The 21,038-nt window shown below is 48.0% G+C and overlaps 1 protein-coding gene across 1 annotated transcript in view; it reads left to right on the top strand.

Annotated features, from left to right (window-relative positions):
• Positions 1-21,038, top strand: part of GABBR2 (gamma-aminobutyric acid type B receptor subunit 2) — a 349,708-nt gene that overhangs the window by 95,681 nt on the left and 232,989 nt on the right. Inside the window, exon 2 of the mRNA XM_019454378.2 lies at positions 15,946-16,083. Coding sequence (XP_019309923.1) covers positions 15,946-16,083 — 138 coding nt within the window. The remainder of the gene's footprint in view (positions 1-15,945; positions 16,084-21,038) is intronic.

Genomic DNA, 21,038 nt, shown 5'->3' with positions numbered 1-21,038 from the left:
CGCCCTGTCCCCAGCTGGAGGACAGGAGAGGCACATAATTAACTCTGAGTGAGAGGCTGCTGACGGAGAACGAACCTCCTGAGTGATGAGTGTGGCTGTGGGCTCAGGGGGTGACAAGCCCATCAGGCCTGCAGTTACCACTCACCTCCGAGCAGGCGTCTAGTGAAGGTTTGAGCACAGGCAGGAAGCTGTGTCAGCCTGCAGACCCCTGGGGGTGCTGGGGGGACAGCTCTGGACTGTGTCCCAGGAAATGACTGTCAGGTCCCAGGGAGAGTCGGTGGGGTGGGCAATCGGCCAGCCCCTAATCTGCATCTGTCCAGCACTGGACTCGGCAGTGTCCCCAGGCAGTGTCCCCAGGGCCCTGCATCCTCTCCTGGCTTCTCCGCCTCACTTCCCAGTGGCCCGGGATGCATAGGACCCTGGAGGAAAGCTAGGACTCCCCTCTCCCTCTGAGGCTTCCCTTCCTCTGCTTTCTGCATCTGACCCTTCCCTCCACCTGTCTTACTGCCAGGTCTTTGTCTCCCACCTAGACCCCCATTCTGGCCTCATTTTACCCAGCCCTTTGCCCAGCCTCTCTGCCTTCGTATCGCCCCTCAGGTGACAGGAAGGGTTGTCCTTCCGGCTCAGCTCTGGTGACGTCATTATCAGGTTAATCCCTTTTAACAACGCCCCCGGGTTTAATAGGTACGGATCTTTTGTGTTTGACATGATGAAAACATTCTGCAAATAGATACTGATGATGGTCACACCACATTGTGGGTGCACTTAATGCCACTGAATTGTGCAATTAAAAACGATTAAGATGGTTAAAACAAAACAAAACAAAACAAAAGCTCCATGGGTCCCCCAGAATAGGTGGCAACCCTGTGTGTGGGTGCTCAAGCGCCCTTTCCGGTCCACTTCTCATTTCTTTCGTTCGCCCGTGGATGCGCCAACCCGGAGAACCATTCGCTATTCCCAAGACTTACTCCACTTTTCCCGTCTCCTTTTCTCTCCCCAGGGAATTTCAGGATTAGAGTCTTTTACTAATTTACTCCTTTACTCAGTGAAGTAATTCTTTCTACAGCCACCTCCTGCAGGCTTCTGCCTGAACACCCCTAGTGACAGGCAGCCCACTGTACTACTAGGCATTTTACCCCATTTCTGGACGGCTCGGAGAGTAAAAGGCAGAGGCTGTATGGCCTGGGTTTGAGTCCTGGGGTCAGGACTTAACTAGTCACGTGACCTCAAGCTTTTCAGTTAAGCTCCCTGAATTTGTATTTTCTCCTCTGTTCAATGAGGGGTAGTGTTGGTATCCATTTTACAGGGTCATTGCAAATATTCAATGAGGTCTAGTGTGAATAGTAAATGAGATGATACATATGAAGAATTTAGCATAGTGCCTGGCACATAGGTCAATGCCAAAGAAACGTTAGTGTGATATGTATAAATTGAACCAAAATCTGGCCTTGAGCACCAACCAAAACACATACTGTTAGGGCAAGAAAGAATCAGAGATGAAGCGTGGCAGTCATTTGTAGGTTCCCTGACACCTAGGTCCCCTCTCCTGCTGGCCAGGTTGCACTTTGGGTCCCTGGGACTTTCCTGGGTCAAGTCTGATCAGTGAGTTCCATTTAATTGCTGGTTGAGCATCTCCAGAATTGTCTTTTTCCTTCTCCTTTGGGAAATGGCAGCATTTAAGATGGCGGTTGTTCCATGAGTTTGGACCCCTGAGTTACTATGACACGTCGAGCTCCCCTCACTGAGAGAGAAATCAATATTTCTGGAGTGTCCCATGGAGATTTGGGGGTGTTCCATTGGGAATTGGGCATGTGTGTTGCCACCGCACAGCCTAACCTCTCCTGACAGATAAATCTGCTAACTCACCCTTCTCATCTTACAAGTGAAGCCCGGTGAGGAGGAGGTCACAGGGCCAGGCAGTGGGAGGCCTGGCCTCACCTTGTGCAGGACTGGATCCTGTACTTGACAGAGCTGGGTTTCTTCTTTCTTTCATTCCTTTCCTCATTGGTCTTCCCCATCACTGGGTCCTGTTAAGGGGGCTGTTGAGATGGATCCATTTGACTGGGTCCTGACGATGTCATGTGCTGGTCAAACCCAAGTCTCAGAGCCCCTTAGTTAAGGGGCCTGACAAGTGAGCTCTGCTCTGGGCACGTTTTTCCCAGGGGTGCTGGACCAGGTTGCTCATCAGGCCTCACATCTGGACTGTGGTCCCTACCTCCTAGCTGACCTCCTCTTCCCCCTGCCACCTCCCTCCCCGGGCCTCCTCCTTCCTCTACACCAGACTCCAGAGGCATTTGTGTGAAACCAGCTTCCATCTCGGCACTCCCCTGATTAAAGAAAGTGCTTCCTGCTGCCCAAAGGGAAGAAATCCCTCCCTGCGTGCTGCCCAGCTATCTGAGCGTCCCCAGGGCACTGGCCCACCCATCTGCCACATCCCCTCTGCACCCTGTGCTCCTGCCCCAGAAGCAAAGTCTCCATTTCTCCTGTATGCCTGACACTTTCCTGTTGCCAGGCCTTTGCTCCTGCCGGATCTCAGCCTGCTGTGCCTCCCTGTCACCCCTGTCTCTTCCACACTTTCAAGGCTCAGCTTGACTGCACCTCTTCCAAGAAGTCTGGGCAGAATATGTCAGTGTGACTTCAATATTCCTTCCTTTTTTGCGTGACTTGTGTGTCTCCTGTGGTTCCCACTTTTATCTGGCCTTGTGTTACAGCTTTTTGTTTCAGCCTTCTCTCACGCTCCCTGATGGCCGAGGCCGTCCCCAGCACCTACCCCAGGACCTGGCTCTTCATCACCCCCCATGAGTATGATCGGAGGAAACCCGTGCTCTGTAACTGATCCAACTCTGCTGTGGCCCGCACCACATTTTCCCAAATTGTTTCTGTGTCTCCAGCCGTCTCTAGACTGTAAGTCCCTGAGGGCAGGGGTCGTGTCTTCACCCCCTCACATCTTCCACCTCCCTCGGCAAATGTGGAGCCAGGGCGCCCCTCAGAGAAGCGTATTGTGGAGGCACGTGTGGGGTGGAGAGGGGCAGCGGTGGCTCGGTGGCACACAGCTGGTGTGCAGTCCCTCTTCAGCAGGTGACCTGGGCCCCCATCCCCAGGGGAAGTGCTGAGAACTTGTGATATTTGTGCACACCTGTGGAAAGGAACATCGCCATCACCACTGCCTCCTGACAGGCAGCCTGCCTGTGTTTTGCGTTTGTGACCCTGACTTTTAAAAATGTCACACCTGCATAGGCGGGGGCCCCTATCGCCAGTTAACCACGAAACGCAGTCTGTGGCCACCCGTCTGAAAAACATGTGGTAATTTGCGTAGATGGCTTTACCCACGCAGGGGAGAGACGTGTGCTGTGGCCCCATCATCCTCAAATAACACAGTCTGCAGCTGGCCAAGAATCCAGAGTGACAACTTCAGAGAGAATACAGAAATGCCAGTGTTTCTCAGTATCCAGGATGGACAGTCTGGCTCTCTGGAGGCTTTTAGAAGCAGATGGTCTGTCCATCACCCTGAGGAAAGGGTGTGAAAAACTCAAGATGGCTGGACTTAATAAGCTCTTCGGGACGGAGATACGGATATGACTACTTTTTATTTCAGGTTGTAGCCATCCACAGGGATTGCACCCACCGCACAGCATAATGTTGTCCAGCCGATACGTTTTAAACACCTGTTTGGATCCAGGCCCTTTGCTGGGCACGGGGGACAGAGGGGACCAGGATAGCCCAGTGCAGCAAATCTGAGCTGTTTCTGCTTATGTCCTTCCAGTTCTGGTTTGACATCAGTGGCCTGCATGATAGGGGAAATATTTAAATGCACAGCACGCTTTCTTTCTGCCTTTTCCTGTCATCTTTTTCTCTCTTTAAAGTTTCACCTTTTTCTAATAGTTTTCCAGGTGTTTTGATTTCTTACATTTCAACATTTTTGCAGCAGGTGGTTAGAACAAATGGCTATTGGTCGATGCTCTCTAATTGCAGTAACAAACACCCTGTGTTCCGGTACTTTCATATATTAAGGCGATTTCTTGCTCATGTCATAGTCAAGTGCGGGTCGGGGGGTGTGTTGGTTGGGCACTCTGGGAAGCAGGTGCCCAGATGGAGTTGGAGGTGCACTGAGAAAGATACAGGGGGGAGGGAGCAGAGAAAGGCAGGACGGATCTTCTGACTGTGGGCAGGTCTGACTCCCCGTGAAAGGCTGGGGTTTTTGAGGGGAAGGGAGCAGGGTGGGTGGGAAGACACACAGGCAACATTGCCGCTCTGAGAAAGTCCCACCCAGACCAGAGGCTCAAAGCTTGCCTGCTGTTGAGTCTTGTGCTGGCCAGAAACGGTGAGCCCCTGTCCCCTCTCCATGCTCAGTCAAGGGTTGGTTTGCCTGGCAGGAGTGAGAAATATCCCGAAGGCATGGTTCCCGGAGGCTGTCAGCTCTTGAGACTGCCCTCCTGCTGACGGTTTCTCTTGAAGTAGCAGTCCTACTTGGCCCCGGGGTGGGCCCCAGGGACTCAGGGTTGGGGGAGCCCTACCGCTTATAGGTCCTTGGAGTCTCCCCATTCACACTGTGGTAGAACAGAGAGCACAGAGTGGCCATGGAATGGTTTCATAGGCCAAGCACATGCCATTGGCCAAAGCTCAGTAGTCACACCTGGTTGCGAGGGAGGCTGCAGAATGTCGTGTGGCTGTGTGCCCAGGGAGAAAAACAGAACACAGATACCTTGGAGCAGGGATTCAGAGTCCATATCCCAACTCTGCCTCTTACTGGCCGTGCAAACTTTGAGCAAATTTCTCACCTCTCTGACCTTCAGTTTGTTTCCTCATTTATTAAAATATGAACAATAAAAGGACATACTTCATAGGGTTGTTGTGCGGATTAAGTGAGTTAATACATTTAAAGAAATTAGAATCGTACCTGGTACAAACAGTAAAAAAAAAAAAAAATTGCTGTGTTATTATTATTACCCTCATTGTTTCCAAATTTAATATTTCAGTACACATTTTTTTTTATTTTTTAAATGTTTATTTATTTTTGAGAGAGAGAGTGAGACAGAGCATGAGTGGGGGAGGGCCAGAAAGAGGGAGACACAGAATCAGAAGCAAGCTCCAGGCTCTGAGCTGTCAGCACAGAGCCTGATGCGGGGCTCGAACCATGGACTGTGAGAACATGACCTGAGCCAAAGTCGGACGCCCAACCGACTGAGCCACCCAGGTGCCCCAGTAAACATTTCTTGAGTATCTACTCTGTTCAAGGAATTTTATATGTCACAGGAACTTAGTTGCTTTTCCTAGCACTTAATACATGCTCAGAAAATGTCTAAATGAGTTCATTTCGTTGGAAAAACAATACAGTGTGTGTTTAATTCAGTTGGCCATGGTGCTGGGCTAATTTTAAACATGATTTAGCAATAAGAAATGTAAAGTCCTGTTTCTCAGCTCAGAAAGTCGACCACAGAAGAACAGAAGGAAAGATTTACAATGGTTGAGAAAGCATGCTGGGTGTGAGAAGCCTACCTATTTAAAAACGACCTTCCGTCTTTATAAAAATAAAATATGCATTAAAAATTTTTTCCTGTTAACAAATAAGTACAAAGGAGAGTTACAAAAAATCATTCAAAATTTCACCATTTTTAACATTAGATGAGTCTCCTTCCAGACACCTCTCCATGCATATGTTATATGGAGGGGAGATGGACAGAAATCATTTTATAAAATGAGATCATTATTACATGCTATTTAAAACTGATGTTAAGTTTTATTTATTTGAATGTTACAGAAGAAAAAAAGGAAATGTAAAGTATAAGAAATTACTCCACATTAGACAATTTTTCCTTCATTATAGAAAATCCTTGTTTCTAAAATATCAAGGGTAATAAAAACAGTGAAAAACAATGAGGAGAGTCCTGGCTTTTAAACTCCAGTTTTCCATTTTCTTTTCTTTCCTTTATTAATTTTGTCTATTTATTTATTTTGAGAGAGAGAGAGCACAAGCAGGGCAAGGGCAAAGAGAGAGCATCCCAAGCAGGCTCTGCACTGTCAGCGTAGAGCCCGACATGGGGCTCAAACCCATGAACCGTGAGATCATCCCTTGAGCCGAAATCAAGAGTGAGATGCTTACCCAACTGAGCCACCCAGGTGCCCCTCCTGTTTTCAATTTTATTTATTTATTAAAAAAATTTTTTTTAATGTTTATTTATTTTTGAGAGAGACAGAGACAGAATGCGAGTGGGTTAGGGGCAGAGAGAGAGGGAGACACAGAATCTGAAGCAGGCTGCAAGTTGTCAGCACAGAGCCCGATGTGGGGCTCGAACTCACGAGCCGTGAGATCATGACCTGCGCTGAAGTCGGACGCTCAACCGACTGAGTCACCCAGGCGCCCCTCCTGTTTTCAATTTTAGATAGTATAGATTAAAGTTTTCCTGTGGAAGAAGAGGAAATTTGTGACTCTTTTCCCTCCTCCTCTTTCTGAGTTTTATGTTACATTAGTGTCTTCACATTGTGGGTTGTTTCATGTGAAATGGGTCCAACGCACACGATTGCTCCTTTTTAGTCACAAGCCTCTGTTCCTGAGATTTGTGTTTTTTGAGTCGTATTTGGTTGGCTGCATTTATCATCTAGTAGTCTTTTTCTTCTCCCCCCACCCCCCAAGAAAGTTTCAAAGGTGTTTTGTTACCAAGATTATGTCTGCTGGTTTAGTAGTTTTTACTGACAGTAAACTCTGTGTGAAATAGGTGCCACATACAAGGAATGCATTTTAAGGTTGCATTTTAAGGTTGCGTTAATAGTAGTCCATGCTCAGAATGAGGGAGGTGATCATTTCATTCAGTTTGGTATTGCGTCTAGGCATGCTCTGAACAAATCAGTAAAGAAAAGACAACCCAATAGAAAAATAGGCAGTCACTGGTCCAAAAGAAGAAACAGAAACACCTGTAAACATATGAAAAGATGGCTTATCCTCTTTAAAAATCAGTATCATACAAATTGAACTGACATCAGATACTCACAGGGTAGGCAACAATTACAGTTGGTAGGGGTGTGGAGTAGTGAGACCGACAGTGGGAGTGTAAATGGATAAAACCACTTTGAAAAGATGTGGGAGATGCTGTGATTTCACAACTCCATTTCCAGGTTCAGACCCTGCAGGAGCCCTGCGTGTGTGCCGCGTAGAGAAATGTGCAGCCGTCTTACTTACAACAGCAGCCACACAGAATCCTGGAGACAACCCACGTGTCCGTCAACAGGGCAACGAACAAATAAGCCATGGCATAGTCCTACCATGGAATGCTACACAGCCCTGAAAATGAATGAGCTGCAGCTCTGTTCAACAACACACATCTCACAAACATAACATGAAGCCATAAAGAGGTTTTCAGTTCAAGGTTCAGGCAAAATGTATAGCATGATTCTACATATGTGTATGTGTGTGTATACATACATATATATATATATATATATATATATATATATATATATATATTCAAAAACAAGTAAACTTATGTGATATAATGTTTAGAAAATGTAGACATGTAATTTAATTATAAAGAGGGGTGCCTGGGTGCCTCAGTCAGTTAACCGTCCGTCTCGTGATTGATTTCAGCTCAGGTCGTGATCCCAGGGTTGTGGGATCAAGCCCTGGATTGGGCTCCATGCTGAGCGTGGAGCCTGCTTGGGATTCTCTCTCCCTCAGTCCCCCTCCCTCACTTGCACACTGCCTCTCTCTCTCTCTCAAAAAATTAAATAAATAAATAAATAAATAAATAAATAAATAAATAAATAAATAAATAACAGTTACGAAAAGCAAAGAAGGATAAATCCAGAGTAGGGGTGCTCCCTGGGTGAAGGCGGGGGGTGGGGGATACGTGGGGTGGCCACACACAGGCTTCCACATAAGCTGGGTGTTGGGTGTATGGCATGTTCATTCTGCTGTTTTTCATACTTTACTTAAGTTATATGTATAAGGTACATTCTTTTCTGCAAGTGAAATATCTCATAGTCACATGTTCTTATTTAAAATAAAAACAGTGCTCACCTTCTACGTGACCTTGGGCAAGTTATTTAGCTACTCTGAACCTCAGTTTCCTTCTCTGTAAGGGTGGAAATAATAATTGTTTCTGCCTTATAATAATATTGTAACAAACAGGATAATTTACACCACGTTCTTAGTACCAGGCCTAATACATAGTGAGTGCCTGGTGGGTGTCAGCTATGTGACTTTTCTGTACAGGGCAGATGGAGGTGTTTGGGTGGGGGGGGGGGGTGCATCCTAGAAATATCTGTCCTCTGAAGCCTTTCCAGAGGATGACCACAGATGGAAAGTGTGTGGAATCATATCATAAGAGGATGATTAGAAGAGTGAAGGGTCATTTGGCTTGAAAGCATGTCATGGAGTCAAGTCAGGCTGGCTGAGTTTAGGTATCTGAAGGGCTCTCATGGGAATGGAAGACTGTACGTATTCTAACAAGTTCCAGAGCAGGGGTGCGCAAACTATGGCCCGTGGCCCAAATCTGCCTGCTGCCTGTTTTGGTAAATACAGTTTTATTGGATTGCAGCCACACTCATTTGTTTATGTATTGTCTGTGGCTGCTTTTGTGCTACAGAGGGTTGACGAGTCGCAAATATGGTCCACAAAGCCTAAGATGTTTACTGCCTGGCCCTTTACAGGAAAGGTTCGCTGACCTTTGTTCTAGAATGAGAACTTGGAAAGGAAATGCAAAAGGAGGGTGATTTCAAGAACGACATAAGAACTTTCTAAGAAGCAGAGCTGGCCAATGACAAAGGAACTGCCTGGTGAGGTAGTGAGACCCCTGCCACTGGAGGGGTATAAACAGATGCTGACCACTCCTGGAGTGGGAGACACAGAGGGGGACTTTGTAGCTGGGGCAGGTTGGACACATCAGTTTTTAAATTCTTCTTCAATTCTGAAATTCTGTACGGAGTAAATTCTCAGTTTCAAATTGGTTGTTATTAACTGTGACATTTTCCTGGCATTTTTACATTTTAGTGCTTGGCAACATTTGCTTTGAAATTTTTAAGTCAAAAAAGTATTTTAATTCTTTAAAAATGAGATTTAAATGAAAATGGAATGTAGTCCAGAGTTCTACTTTTTCATTAAAAAAAATGGATTTTCATGGCTTTTGGGTCCATTCCCATTTATAGGTGCTGAATTTTAAGAGCCTGTATGTACCAATTATGATTTCTCTGTGACAAGTCTGTCCTTCCCAGGAAGGAGGAGCCATTGGAAATGAAACCAGGGAAAGGAGTTTGGGGACAGTGACCATGAGCTGCTGTAGAGTTGGAGTCCGCGGAGGGCCAAGAAGAAACATACTGGAGAGGAAAGGGGAGTGGGGGAGGGGGAAGCAACAGTTACAGAGGGCCTACTGTGTACCAGAGCCCATGTCCAAGTGGCAAAACTGCAGACCAGAGACTGGCCCATCCATAAGCTTTGAACCGTTGCGAGAGAATATGGGCCGTGAAGGAATTGTCTCCCCTGTGTGCGGGTCAAGGTTGGCCATGCCAACCGTCAGAATGCCCTCTAGAGGCGGGTGGGTGGGAAGGTTCTAATCGGGGAGTTGGGGAAGTTGGAGAACATGATAAAGCCCATAGCTTTCTTTCAGAGCACAAGAACCCCCTTATAGGGGCTCTGAGAGCAATTCATCAAAAGCCAAATCGCTCAAAGACAACTTGCCATAAACAATTTCTCAGAATGATAGTTTTGCCCAGTGACCGGCTCACTAAAAGCCGTCTGACAGACACCTTAAATGGGGGGCACAGAAAAGCTTTGGCATTTCCCTGGCTCATGCAGGGGCGGGTCCGAAGTCTGCAAGAAGAGGACGATAATAAACAGGCATTAGGGGAGCATCTCCAAGGGCAGCCTTGAGGAAGGACTGAAATGTGAAATGTAGGTGAAATTGACTTTCACCTGAGCTGGAAGGACAAATCCTTGTGAAATGGCCATGTGAAGTGTCTGCAAGGAGCCCTTCAGGAAACTCAAACTTAGAGAAATTCCCCCAGTGATTTGGTGAATTGATTCTCAGGCAAACTGGCGTGCAATGGATTAACTTCCAGGGAGTGTGTGCGAGTGACTGGCTCAGCCAGTATCGCCTCGCAGTCCTCTCAGAACATTCACCTGCCCTTCTCCAGGCCGAAACCAAAAATCACACATGGGCGAGGACCTCCGGAGTTGTCCGCTTCGTGGTTTTCAGACATTTTATGCTACTAGCAATGGAATCCCCTTTTTCAGATTAAGTATTACGTGGGACCTTGATGCTGAATATAGAACAGATATAGAAGAAGAGCTGCTAGGAGCCCAGGAACCCCCTCGCTGGCTCCAAAACTTCTCTGCCGGGTCCTAGGCAGGCGCCTGAGGGCCTCCAGGTCGACAACCTCCAATCTGGTTCATCCACAGAGACTCAGCTTTGGTCAGCTGGAAAGTCCCTCTAGTTAGGACACTATTCGTATCAGGCAAGAAGTTACGGTATCAGAATGAGGATGACAGAGGGGCATCTGAGTGGCTCAGTCTGTTAAGTGTCCAACTCCAGCTCAGGTCATAATCTCATGGTTCGTGGGTTCAAGCCCAGCATGGGGCTGTGCTGACAGCTCAGAGCCTGGAGCCTGCTTCAGATTCTGCGTCTCCCTCTCCCTCCCTCTGCCCCTCCCCTGCTCGTGCTCTGTCTCTCTCTCTCTCTCTCTCTCTGTCTCAAAAATAAAATAAAAAAAAAAAAAAAAGAAAAGAAATGAGGATGAGGGAGAGTAACATCTAAAATGGGACAGGTATGCCATGTGATTTTTATTTGGTAGTCACTTTAAAAGTGCTCTCTTTAGGGGAGCTGGGGAAGTGTGCTTCGTGCCCCGTAGGTGGTTTATTCTGCCTCAGGTCCAGAGCACTAATCAGGAGGAGACCTGGGTTTGGAGCGTTATTCTGAGGGAAATGGTCCTTTCTAGAATACTGCTAGTTTTAACATCACCGTTGCCTGTTGAGCTGAGTTCTCCAGATTGTTGAGGAAGCTCTGAACCAGGAATCCTGAAATCCTTCCTCTAATCCTGACAGGGCAGTGACAAACCCCTTCCCTCCTCTAGTCCTTGGGGTCTGCATCTGAAAATGAAGGTACAGGGCTAGCTAGATTAGCGATGCCCATGGTGTTTGGATTTCACACACCAATAAAAGCTAAAGAAGCAGAGTGGGTAGGGGGACGTGGAAGAGAAAGTTCTATTAAAAAAAAAAAAAACCACTTTGGGGCACCTGGGTGGCTCAGTCAGTTAAGCGTCTGACTTTGGCTTAGGTCATGATCTCACGGTTTGTGAGTTCAAGCCTCGTGTTAGGCTCTTTGCTGACAGCTAAGAGCCTGGAGCCTGCTTCAGATTCTGTGTCACCCCCCCTTCTCTGCCCCTTCCCTGCTCGCACTCTGTCTCTCTCTCAAAAATAAATAAACAATAAAAAAAAAATAAACCCTTTATTTTGTCACATTAGGATATTAAAAACAAAACCATTCGGGACACCTGGGTGGCTCATTTGGTTAAACACCCGACTTCGGCTCAGGTCATGATCTCGTCCTATGTGAGTTTGAACCCCTCATCGGATTCTGTGCTGTCAGCACAGAGCCTGCTTCAGATCCTCTGTCCCTCTCTCTCTCTCTCTCTCTCTCTCTCTCTGACCCTCCTCCACTCATGTCCTCTCCCTCTCTCTCTCAAAAATAAATAGACATTAAAGAAAACAGAAATTCATTTTAAAAAAACCATTCTACTATCTATAATTTTACAACAGAAAAACATTTCAACACCATACAGAGTCTGAAGCATCTTGTCTACAAATTAAGGATAGCTTTTGAAATGAAATACATTTAACTTTAAAGAAAACCTCACTATATTATTCTTGCTTTTCTCATTCTACTTCACCGTGTTAGTTTTCCATTGCTGCTATAACAGATGACCACAGATTTAGTGGTTTACTCCACAGCCATGCATTGGCTCACACAGTCCACGGGCCAGAAGTCCAGGTACTGTATGATTCAGTTGGGTCCTCTGCTCAAGGCTTCACAAGGTCAAAATCAAGGTGTCTCCTGGGCAGGGTTCTTAACTGGAGGCTCGACTGGGGAAGATCCAGTTCCTTTGGATTGCAGGACTGAGGCCCCCATTTTCTTAACATGTGGCCCCGTTCACCTCCAAGCCAACAGGCACACTGAATTTATCCCATGCTTGGAGTCTCTGATTTCACTCCTGCTACCAGCAAATGAGACCTCTGCTTTTTGGGACTCGTGTGATTACATTGACCACCTGGATAATTCTTCAAAGTTAGCTGATAAGAAACCTTAGTTATATCTGCAAAGTCCTTTTTCATGTAACATAACACATTCGTGAGCGTAAGATCAAGGGGCACGGATCGCGGGGGCCAAAATTCCACCTTTCACACCCAGCCTGGTGAGAATGGAGTAGGATAAACATTTGTAAACATTAGAAGATTCTTCCAGTTAAAATACTGGTTGTCAAATATTCCCCTGCTCTTGAGTCGACATTCAGGGTGTGTATTTGTGAGAAGTCAGGACATCATCATTATTACAGAGTCTTGCACAGACAGGGTACCAGGGAAATGTTTGCAGAGCGAACAAGTATTAATAAGTTCATTGTTGCTCATATTGTTTTAATGCAACTTTGATTATAAATCTTGTGGCACTGTATTATCATTGTCACCAGCTACAGATTAGGAAACAAGCTAAAATCATTACAAGAATGTATTAAAATGGGAAATGATTCAGTAAATCATGGTAGAAACAATTAAAACATGAACTGCTCTGTTATATCGGCTGTGTTCCGTGCAGGGTGGGAAGTGTTGCTTTCAATCAAGGAACAAGAACAATTAATAGAGGGCCCCAAGAAGCAATAAGAACTTAATCTTTCTTCTTTCCCTCTCTCCTTCCTTCCCATCTTTCATTTTCTCCTTCTCTCTTTCTTTCTTAGCAAAAAAAAAAAAAAAAAAAAAAAAAATTTAATGCGGTCCATTTTTAAATTAAATCTAAATTAAAAAATGGAATTATTTCCCAGATCTCTGCAAGCTGCAATTCTCAGCCTTGCCCAGGGCCTTTTGCCTTCCCCCCACCACCCGTCCCCACACCCTGCCCTCCCCCGGGTGCTTAGGGCCTGCTGGGCCCTACCCCTCCCCTGCACAGCCACTGTGCCCCATGTGACATGGCCTCCCCCTGCTGTCTCACCGCCTCTGCTGGACAGTGGGCTCTCTGAGGCCAGCCACCGCTCACACTCAGGTTTCCAGCCCTGTCAGCACCCGCTGTGGGTCAGAGTCTCTCAAATGAAAAGAGAGCAGTAAATACTGAGCCACTCTGGTCCCACATTATGATCACTTTAGGGGAAGGGAGAGGGAGCAGAAAGGAAGAGGAGGACCCAGAATGGAGAGGAAGACAAAAGTAAGAGGAGGGACGTGGGTATAGAAGGAGAGGAGAGAGAGCAGATACAGGGAGGACGTCAGAGGGCCCCTTCAGGCATGCAACAGATTCTTGCTGTCCCTTACTGAGCTCTGGGGAGATAGCTGTGAAAACAGTGACAAAAATCCTTGCTTTCGGAGGCTTACCTTCTAGTTGGGAGGTCAGTCAATATACAGGCATCAAAAAACAGGATGATTTCAGATAATGTTAGGAACTGCCTTAGGGCAATAAATAAGGTGGCATGTTAGGAAGTGACTGGAGGTGGGGGACATTTTGGATGGGGGACAGCGATGAGGAGGTAACAGCTATACCAAGTCCTAGATGATGAGAAGGAGTGAACCATGCCGAGAAACGAGTGAATATTGTTCCTGGCAGAGAAAACAGCAAGTGCAAAGGCCCAGAGGCAGGAAGGAAATTGCTCTCCATTTCAAGGAACAGAAAGGAGGCTGATGAGCTGTACTTGATGAGCAAGGGAGAGAGATGGAGGAAAATCAGGTCAGAGTGGGAGGCAAGGCTGAACCTAGTGGCTTCTTGTGTCCATTATGATGGGGGGGTTCACACCCTGGCCCCAAACTTGTAAATAAGACAAAGTAGCTGTTATATAACCAGTTAGCCTAACACTTAGAGCGTTTTCTAGCAGCCCTGTCTAAGAGCCATCTGACTGGTGGAACTTAAGACCCAGACCCTTACAATTCTCTGAAACCGACAAGATGTGCTAGTCTTCGGTGATTTTCTTTTCTGTCCACAACGGTTATCGTTTTATTGTCCTGTAGGACATTAACTGGTTTTGTATCTAATTTGGCAATCTTACCTTATTTCTTATTTTTCCATTCGCCATAAAAATCCCTGTCTCTCAAATTTTCTCTTGAGTCCACTTTGCCACGCTGCAGATCCCCTTATTAATGAGTTAAATAAAAGGTTGACATATACCCACTATCAATTTTCGTAAGAATGATGTTTTTAACCTTTTGAGAATTACATTCTGCTAAGAGGTTGGGTTTTAAGTGCACGGAAAGCAGGACAGTCAGAAGGACTGGTTTATGTTTTACAAAGAAGCCTCAGACGGCTGGGTGGTGAGCAGGCTTAGCCGGGCCCCGGGGGAAGCAAGGAGCCCGGCTAGGGGCCAGTGCCTCTGTGCAGGGAAGAGACAAATGACAGAGGTAGAGGTGGAAGTGAGTCCTCACCTACTCCTGACATTTGAGGACATTTGTCCTTGTTCGTTTCCACGCTGGATCCCTGGGATCTGTTTTAGTGGCCAGTTTTCATCTCAGGTGTGGGAGCTCCTTGGCAGGAGCTGTGTCCAACTTTTGTGTGACCTAAGCATCCAGCCCTGGACTGGACATAGCAGTGCTTGGCAAGGGTTTGCCGAGCGAATTCTCCTCTTCAGATCCTCCTCCTCCTCCTCCTCCTCTTCCCTTTCTTTTCCCCCTTCTTCCTCCTCCCCTTCTTCCTTCTTTTTTTATTGTGATAAAATATGCATAGCATAAAATTTACCATTTTAACCATTTTTAAGTGTACAGTTCAGTGATTAAGTACTTTCAATTGTCGTGAAACCGTCACCACCGTCCGTCTCCAGAATGTTTCCATCATCCCAAACTGAGACTCTGTCCTCTTAAACATGAGCGCCCCCCCCTCTTCCCTTCTCCCCCAGCCCCTGGAAGCCACCATTCTGCTTTCTGTCTCCACGAATTTGACTCCTCTAGAGACCTCATCTAAGTGCAGTCCCACGATATCTGTCTTTTTGCATCTGGAGTTTTTTCATTTAGCATGATGTCATCAAGGTTCATCCGTGCTGTGGCATGTGTCAGAATTTCCTTTCTTAAGGCTGAAAAACATTCCGTTGTGTGTGTATAGATCGCGTTTTGTTTATCCCTTCGTCTCTTGATGGATAGGTGGGTTGTTTTCACCTTTTTTGGCTATTGTGAATAATACTGCTGTGAACATGGATGGGCAAATATCTCTTCGAGTCCTGGCTGTCAGTTCACTTGGCTGTCTCCCCAGAAGTGGAATGCTGGATCATATAGTAATCCTGCTTCACTTTTGGGGGAACTGCAGTACTGTTTTCTCTCGCAGATACACCATTGTGCGTTCCCACAAGCAATGAGCCATGGTTGCAACTTCTCCACATCCTCACCGACACTTACTGTTTTGTGCTTTTTTGATAATGGGTGTGGATTTGTCTTCTTTTAAAATATAAATGACCCAGGAAGAGGGAGACTCCAGAGTGAGGCATCTGGGGGCTCTTTCCTCCGTGCGTTCTGCATGGAGATAATGGAGGAGCCAGAGGTCCTGGAGTTGGATCAGGGGGGTGCTTGGGCGGAGGAGAGCCTGGATGTGGGGGGGCCATCATCACACCCACCGAGCTTACAGCGTGGGTTCGGGGCTGGCTGAAGGAGAGGCCGCCCGATGGGGGAGCTGAAACCTAGAAGGTTTCCCGTGAGGAAATTTGTTTGTGTGAATCTGCTGTCGGGCCCCTGTCCCTGGGGAAAGCTGTTTCTAATTCAGGCTTCTCTTTCTGTCTGTTGCTCCCCAGTGTGATAATGCGAAAGGGTTGAAAGCCTTCTACGATGCAATAAAATACGGGCCGAATCACTTGATGGTGTTTGGAGGAGTCTGTCCGTCCGTTACATCCATCATTGCAGAATCTCTCCAAGGCTGGAATCTGGTGCAGGTAAGGTTTGGGTCACTTTTGGTTAGGGGACTGTCTTCGGCATCAGTCTTTTGCAGGAATGGTTCCTTGTGCAACATGTTTTCTAAGTTGCCCCGTTGATGCCTCCCCAACTCTTTCTTGGATGATCACACAGCTTCCTGCTACCCCCACTCCTGGCCCAACCCTCTGGCCTTTCTGGCACGGCCGATGCAGTGGGTCTCTGTGGGGTGGCCCCAACTCCACTATGTGTTTGGAATCTTTTAGTGACTCCCTAGCCTGACTGTCAGTGCCATCGACATCCAGCCAATTGCCCGCCTAGCGTCATCTCTTGTCCCTGCCGCTCACCCCATGCCTCAGCCCCTCCCGACAACCCACCTTTCCCCAGAGACATCTTGCACCTTCAGACCTCTGAGCCCTGCTCTCACTGTTCCCTGATCAGATGGACTTTTATCTCCTTGCTGCCAAGCCTCCCTCCCCCACTGAAATTCTCTTGTCCACCAAGACTGCCCTTTCCCTCACATAAGCCTTTCCTGGGGCTCCTGACCAGTATTCACTCTTTACACTGGCAAATGTTATACACCATCCAGCCAGTGAGTGTAAGGTCTGATATAGACAAACTCACCAGTGCCAGCTGTTCTTTGGACTAAGAAAGAGAAGAGCATGGAAAGATGTGACCAATGAGAACGAGTGGTGGCCCACGCATGTGGTTTACTTCTTTGTTTCATCCATCCATCCATCCATTCACCCATCCATCCATCCGTCCATCCATCATCCTTCCTTCCATCCACCCTTCCATCCATCATCCATCCATCCATCCTTCTTTCCATCCATCCATTATCCATCCATCATCCTTCCTTCCTTCTTTCCTTCCTTCCTTCCTTCCTTCCTTCCATCCATTCACCCTTCCTTCCTTCCTTCCTTCCTTCCTTCCTTCCTTCCTTCCATCCACCCTTCCTTCCATCCATCCATCCATCCATTCTTCCATCATCCACCCTACCATCCATCCAACAAATATAACAGGCAACTTACTATGTGCCTGGAATTTTGGTAGACACTGGGGGATATAGTGCTAACAGGACAGGTAGGGCACCTTCCCTTTCAGAGCTTACATTCTAGGAGGGAGGCAGGCAGTAAGCAGGTAAACAAGTAATAATACTAAGAGCTAACACTTGTGTAATATGTATACCAGGCTTACAACATACCAGACACTCTTCTGAGCACTTGTTTGCGTTAATTCAATCCTTAAAAGTTCTCTGTGCTGTAGTCACTATTATCCTCATTTTATAAAGAAGAAAACCTGGGCACACAGAGGTCTAGTAACTTGCTCAGGGACTGTCAGCTCATAGCTAACAGAGTCAGGATTTACACTCAGGCAGTCTGGCCCTTAAGCAAAGACTGCAGTAGGAAACAGCCAGGATAGAAATAAGCAGGGTGATGGGACTAGCGGTGACGGCCCCAAGGCAGTTAGGGAGGGCCTCTTGACGGAGGTGACCTTTGGGCTGAGACCTGAAGGGTGAGAAGGAGCTGGTTGGGTGGATGGAATAGGAAATGCAGGTGGCCTGTGCTGAGAAAGAACTTGTCATGTTCAGGGAACAGAGAAGGGGCAGTGGGGCAGGAGCATGGTGAGTGGGGAGCCAGGATGGGAATGAGGAAGCCAGTGGAGCCTGACCACAGCAGGATCTGGTTTCACCGCACTCCTGCTGACTGAGGAGCTCAGTGAGTCTGGCCCTGCTTGCATGGGATGCTGGGGGTAGAGCCCTGACCTCACGGCCCAAAGGGAGGCAGGAGCTGTCTGAGGCTGAGGTATGATGAGGAAGGAGCGAGGTCCCAAGGAAGGCTAGCCACTCAGCCCAGGGGCAAGAAAGGCTTCCCAGAAGAGGGATGTGGAGCTGGCCATGAAGGAAGAGAGGACGCTGGACAGCTGGAGCCGTGAAGGAGAGCATTGCCGGCAGAGGAAACGGGGCGCTCAGAAGCAAGAGGTGGGGGAGTGTGTGGGCCTGGGGAGCACTGAGTCATTCGCTGTGGCCTGAGCCGGCCACGTTGAAAGTGGGTGGATGCAGCAGGAGATGAGGTCAGAGAAGCAGTTGGCATGCTATGGTGCAAACCCAACCACGTGCCTGGGACCCAGCACCACTCACCTGGCTTCAGGCCCTGTGGTGCCTGCAAACAGTGAGACCTTGGGCGGGTCACCTTCTCTTGCTTCAGCTTCCTTTCCTGCAGACTGAGGAGCACGCTGTACTCCCTACTCGGCAGGGCCAGGCACTGCCTCTCTGAGCCTCAGCTCCTCGTATGGAAAAGCAGGGGAGGGAGAAGGCCGGTCTCATAGGACTGCTGTGTGGGGTAAATGATCACATTGTGATCAGAACTGTGGCTGGCACATCCTTAGCACTAAGTGTTTCTTGTTTTATCCTTATCCCTGCCCTGCCTCCTGCCGCTCCCCGAGTTGACTACCCCAGCTTCTCAGCATCCTGGGTCTTTCTTGCAACACTGTTCCCACCCCCTGAAACGGCCCGTTCTTAGACATCCGGCTTGAATGGTGCCTCTTCCAAGAAGCCTTTCCTTACTGCACTCTCTAAAGTCTCCCCTCTAGAAATTCTTTTTCTCACTTCCCTGTGTTTACTTCTAGCTGAGCACATACATGCCCCCCCCCCCCCCTGCACCTCTGCCTGTCCCTCTCTGAGGGCTTGGCAGAAGTGGGGGCATGTTTAGCTGGGCTTTGAGCTCCTTAAGGAGAGAACCTGGGCCTGAGTTACTCCTGTTTTTCCTGGTGCTTAACACTTCACAGACATTATCATATGTCTGTTGAATGAACAGAAGCATGGAGGGAGGAAGGCAGAGATGGAGGGATGGAAGAACCTGCAGACGGACACTTTGTTCAAACATGGCAGGCCAAGCTCTCTGGAGAAGTCCCATCCAGAGAGGAATCCAGGGAGTTTCCGGGCCTTTTCACCACCTCACTTGGATCCATTTGCCCTCAGAATTCTCTGAGGAGCTGTAGAAGCAAGCAGGACATTGGGAACTTCTAGCTTGCCAGCCAGAGCTCCCTGGCCCCCGCATGAGCACGACAGGCCTCCAGCTTAGAGAAGTTGACAGGACAGGAGACTGGGTTATGAAATGGAGATTGTACTAGTTATTGCTGCATAACGAATCGCCTCCAAATTCAGTGGCTTAAAACAACAATAATTATTATTTCATTATTTCTGTTGGGTCAGTAATTCAGACCCAGAGAATGGCTTGTGTCTGCGTCATGATGTTTGGGGTCTGCCTGGAAGATTTGGAGACTGGGGTCTAGCATCATCTGAAGGCTTGACTGGGGCTGGAGGATCAGCTCCCAAACTGGCTCCCTCATATGGCTGGCAAGTTGGTGTCTCTCCATGCAGGTCTCTCCATAGAGATCTAGAGTGCCTCCATGGCATGACAGCTGGCTTCCCCCAAAGCGACTCATCTAGAGACCAAGGCAGAGGTTGGCAAAGTCTTTCAGGACCTCGCTTCGGAAGGTACACACTGTCATTTATGCCTATTCCACTGCTCACACAAATTAGCTCTTATTTAGTGAGGGAGAGGACTAGGCAAGCTGTAGCGGGAGGCAAAGGTCACCGGGGTCCATCTTGGAAGCTGACTGCTGCAGGAAGGAGTAATTCTCTGAAGAAGGCGGGAGCTCAAGTTGCCCAGAAAAGGAGGCTTAATGCTGAGTCCCTTCTGTGTTTTGAAGAGCTCCTGCTCATCCTTCAAAACCGTGGATAAGTACCTCTTCCTCTATGATGCCCTCCTTGGTTCCTTGCCTTCTGTGGCTCCCATCCCTAGCCCCAAAAGTAAATGAATTGCTCCTTCCTAAATAAAGGCTTCTCTATGAAGGCTGTTTCCCCCAGGCTGGTGCAAAGTGGTTCTTATGCGGAGGGGACAAAGTATCTTACTCATTTTATGTATAAAGCACAGATATATATATAGACATAAATAGGTGTATAGTATATTGTGGTATTAACATTTCATGAGTGGTGCAGGATTAGGAAAACATGTACGAGGCTTCCTTGCAGAGTCGTAGTGACAAGAATATTGGGAAACAATGTTCTTCGTCACTTCTATTGCACACGGTATTTTGTCATTAAATGAATTACATCTTGTGGGAAACGGTTTATTCTATATCCAGGTGTTCCCTACTAAAATAGGAGCTTCTTGTGGGGGGGCAGGGGCCCCCATTTCCTTCATCTCCCGGTTCCCAGGGCCTGCTGCAGGGCCGGGCACCAGCTGGGTCATCGCTGAGTGCTGACCTGAACTAAATGCGGGGCACAGGCTGCAGAGTCTGAAGCCTCCCACGGCAGCAGTTTTCTCGCCCCGTGGACTTGACTGTGGGGGAGGTGGAGGATGTGGGAGGGAATGCAGGTCCTCAGTCTCCGCCTAAACAGGATCACTGTGCATCGTTGCAGACACGAACGGTCCACCATTGCCCTGGGTTTCTGCCGTCAGATACTGCGCCAGGTCAGGGGCTCCAGCTGCACCCTGACGGGGGCTAGCCCGGGGGCTGGGGACTGGACGGTGCCTAGCAGTTTGGAGAGCTCTGGGGACCTCGGAGGCAGAATCACAGGATGAGCCCAGGAGAGGAGACTTCTCCCAGCCTGTGGAGCCAGCCAAGGGGACTGAAGCAACAAAGACGAGGCTCTTGATAAAGAGTAGCGTTGGGGTTTCCACCTCCCCTCTGCCCCATTTTCAGGGAACCCACACTCTGGGAGCCTCCCAACCCCCTCGTCACCTCTGAGAGGCTGAGCTTGCTTGCAGAGAGGTGGAGGGGCTGGAGGAGTGGGCCTACATTCACTCAAGGGGTTCAGCGAATCCCTTAACTTATTCAAAACTGGGCTCCGAAACAGACTTTCACAAATGGGAAAATGCATGTAATTTGTGTAATTGAAAAGGAGCACTGACTGCCCTTTGGGGGAACAATGCTCGCTGGACAGAGACAGCCTGGAATGTGTAATCAGTTG

Source organism: Panthera pardus, unplaced genomic scaffold (genome assembly GCF_024362965.1).
Source record: "Panthera pardus isolate Hobbes unplaced genomic scaffold, ASM2436296v1 HiC_scaffold_20, whole genome shotgun sequence".
Taxonomy (NCBI): domain Eukaryota; kingdom Metazoa; phylum Chordata; class Mammalia; order Carnivora; family Felidae; genus Panthera; species Panthera pardus.
The sequence above is the reverse complement of the archived record's forward strand: the minus strand, read 5'-3'. Positions and strand labels throughout refer to the sequence as shown.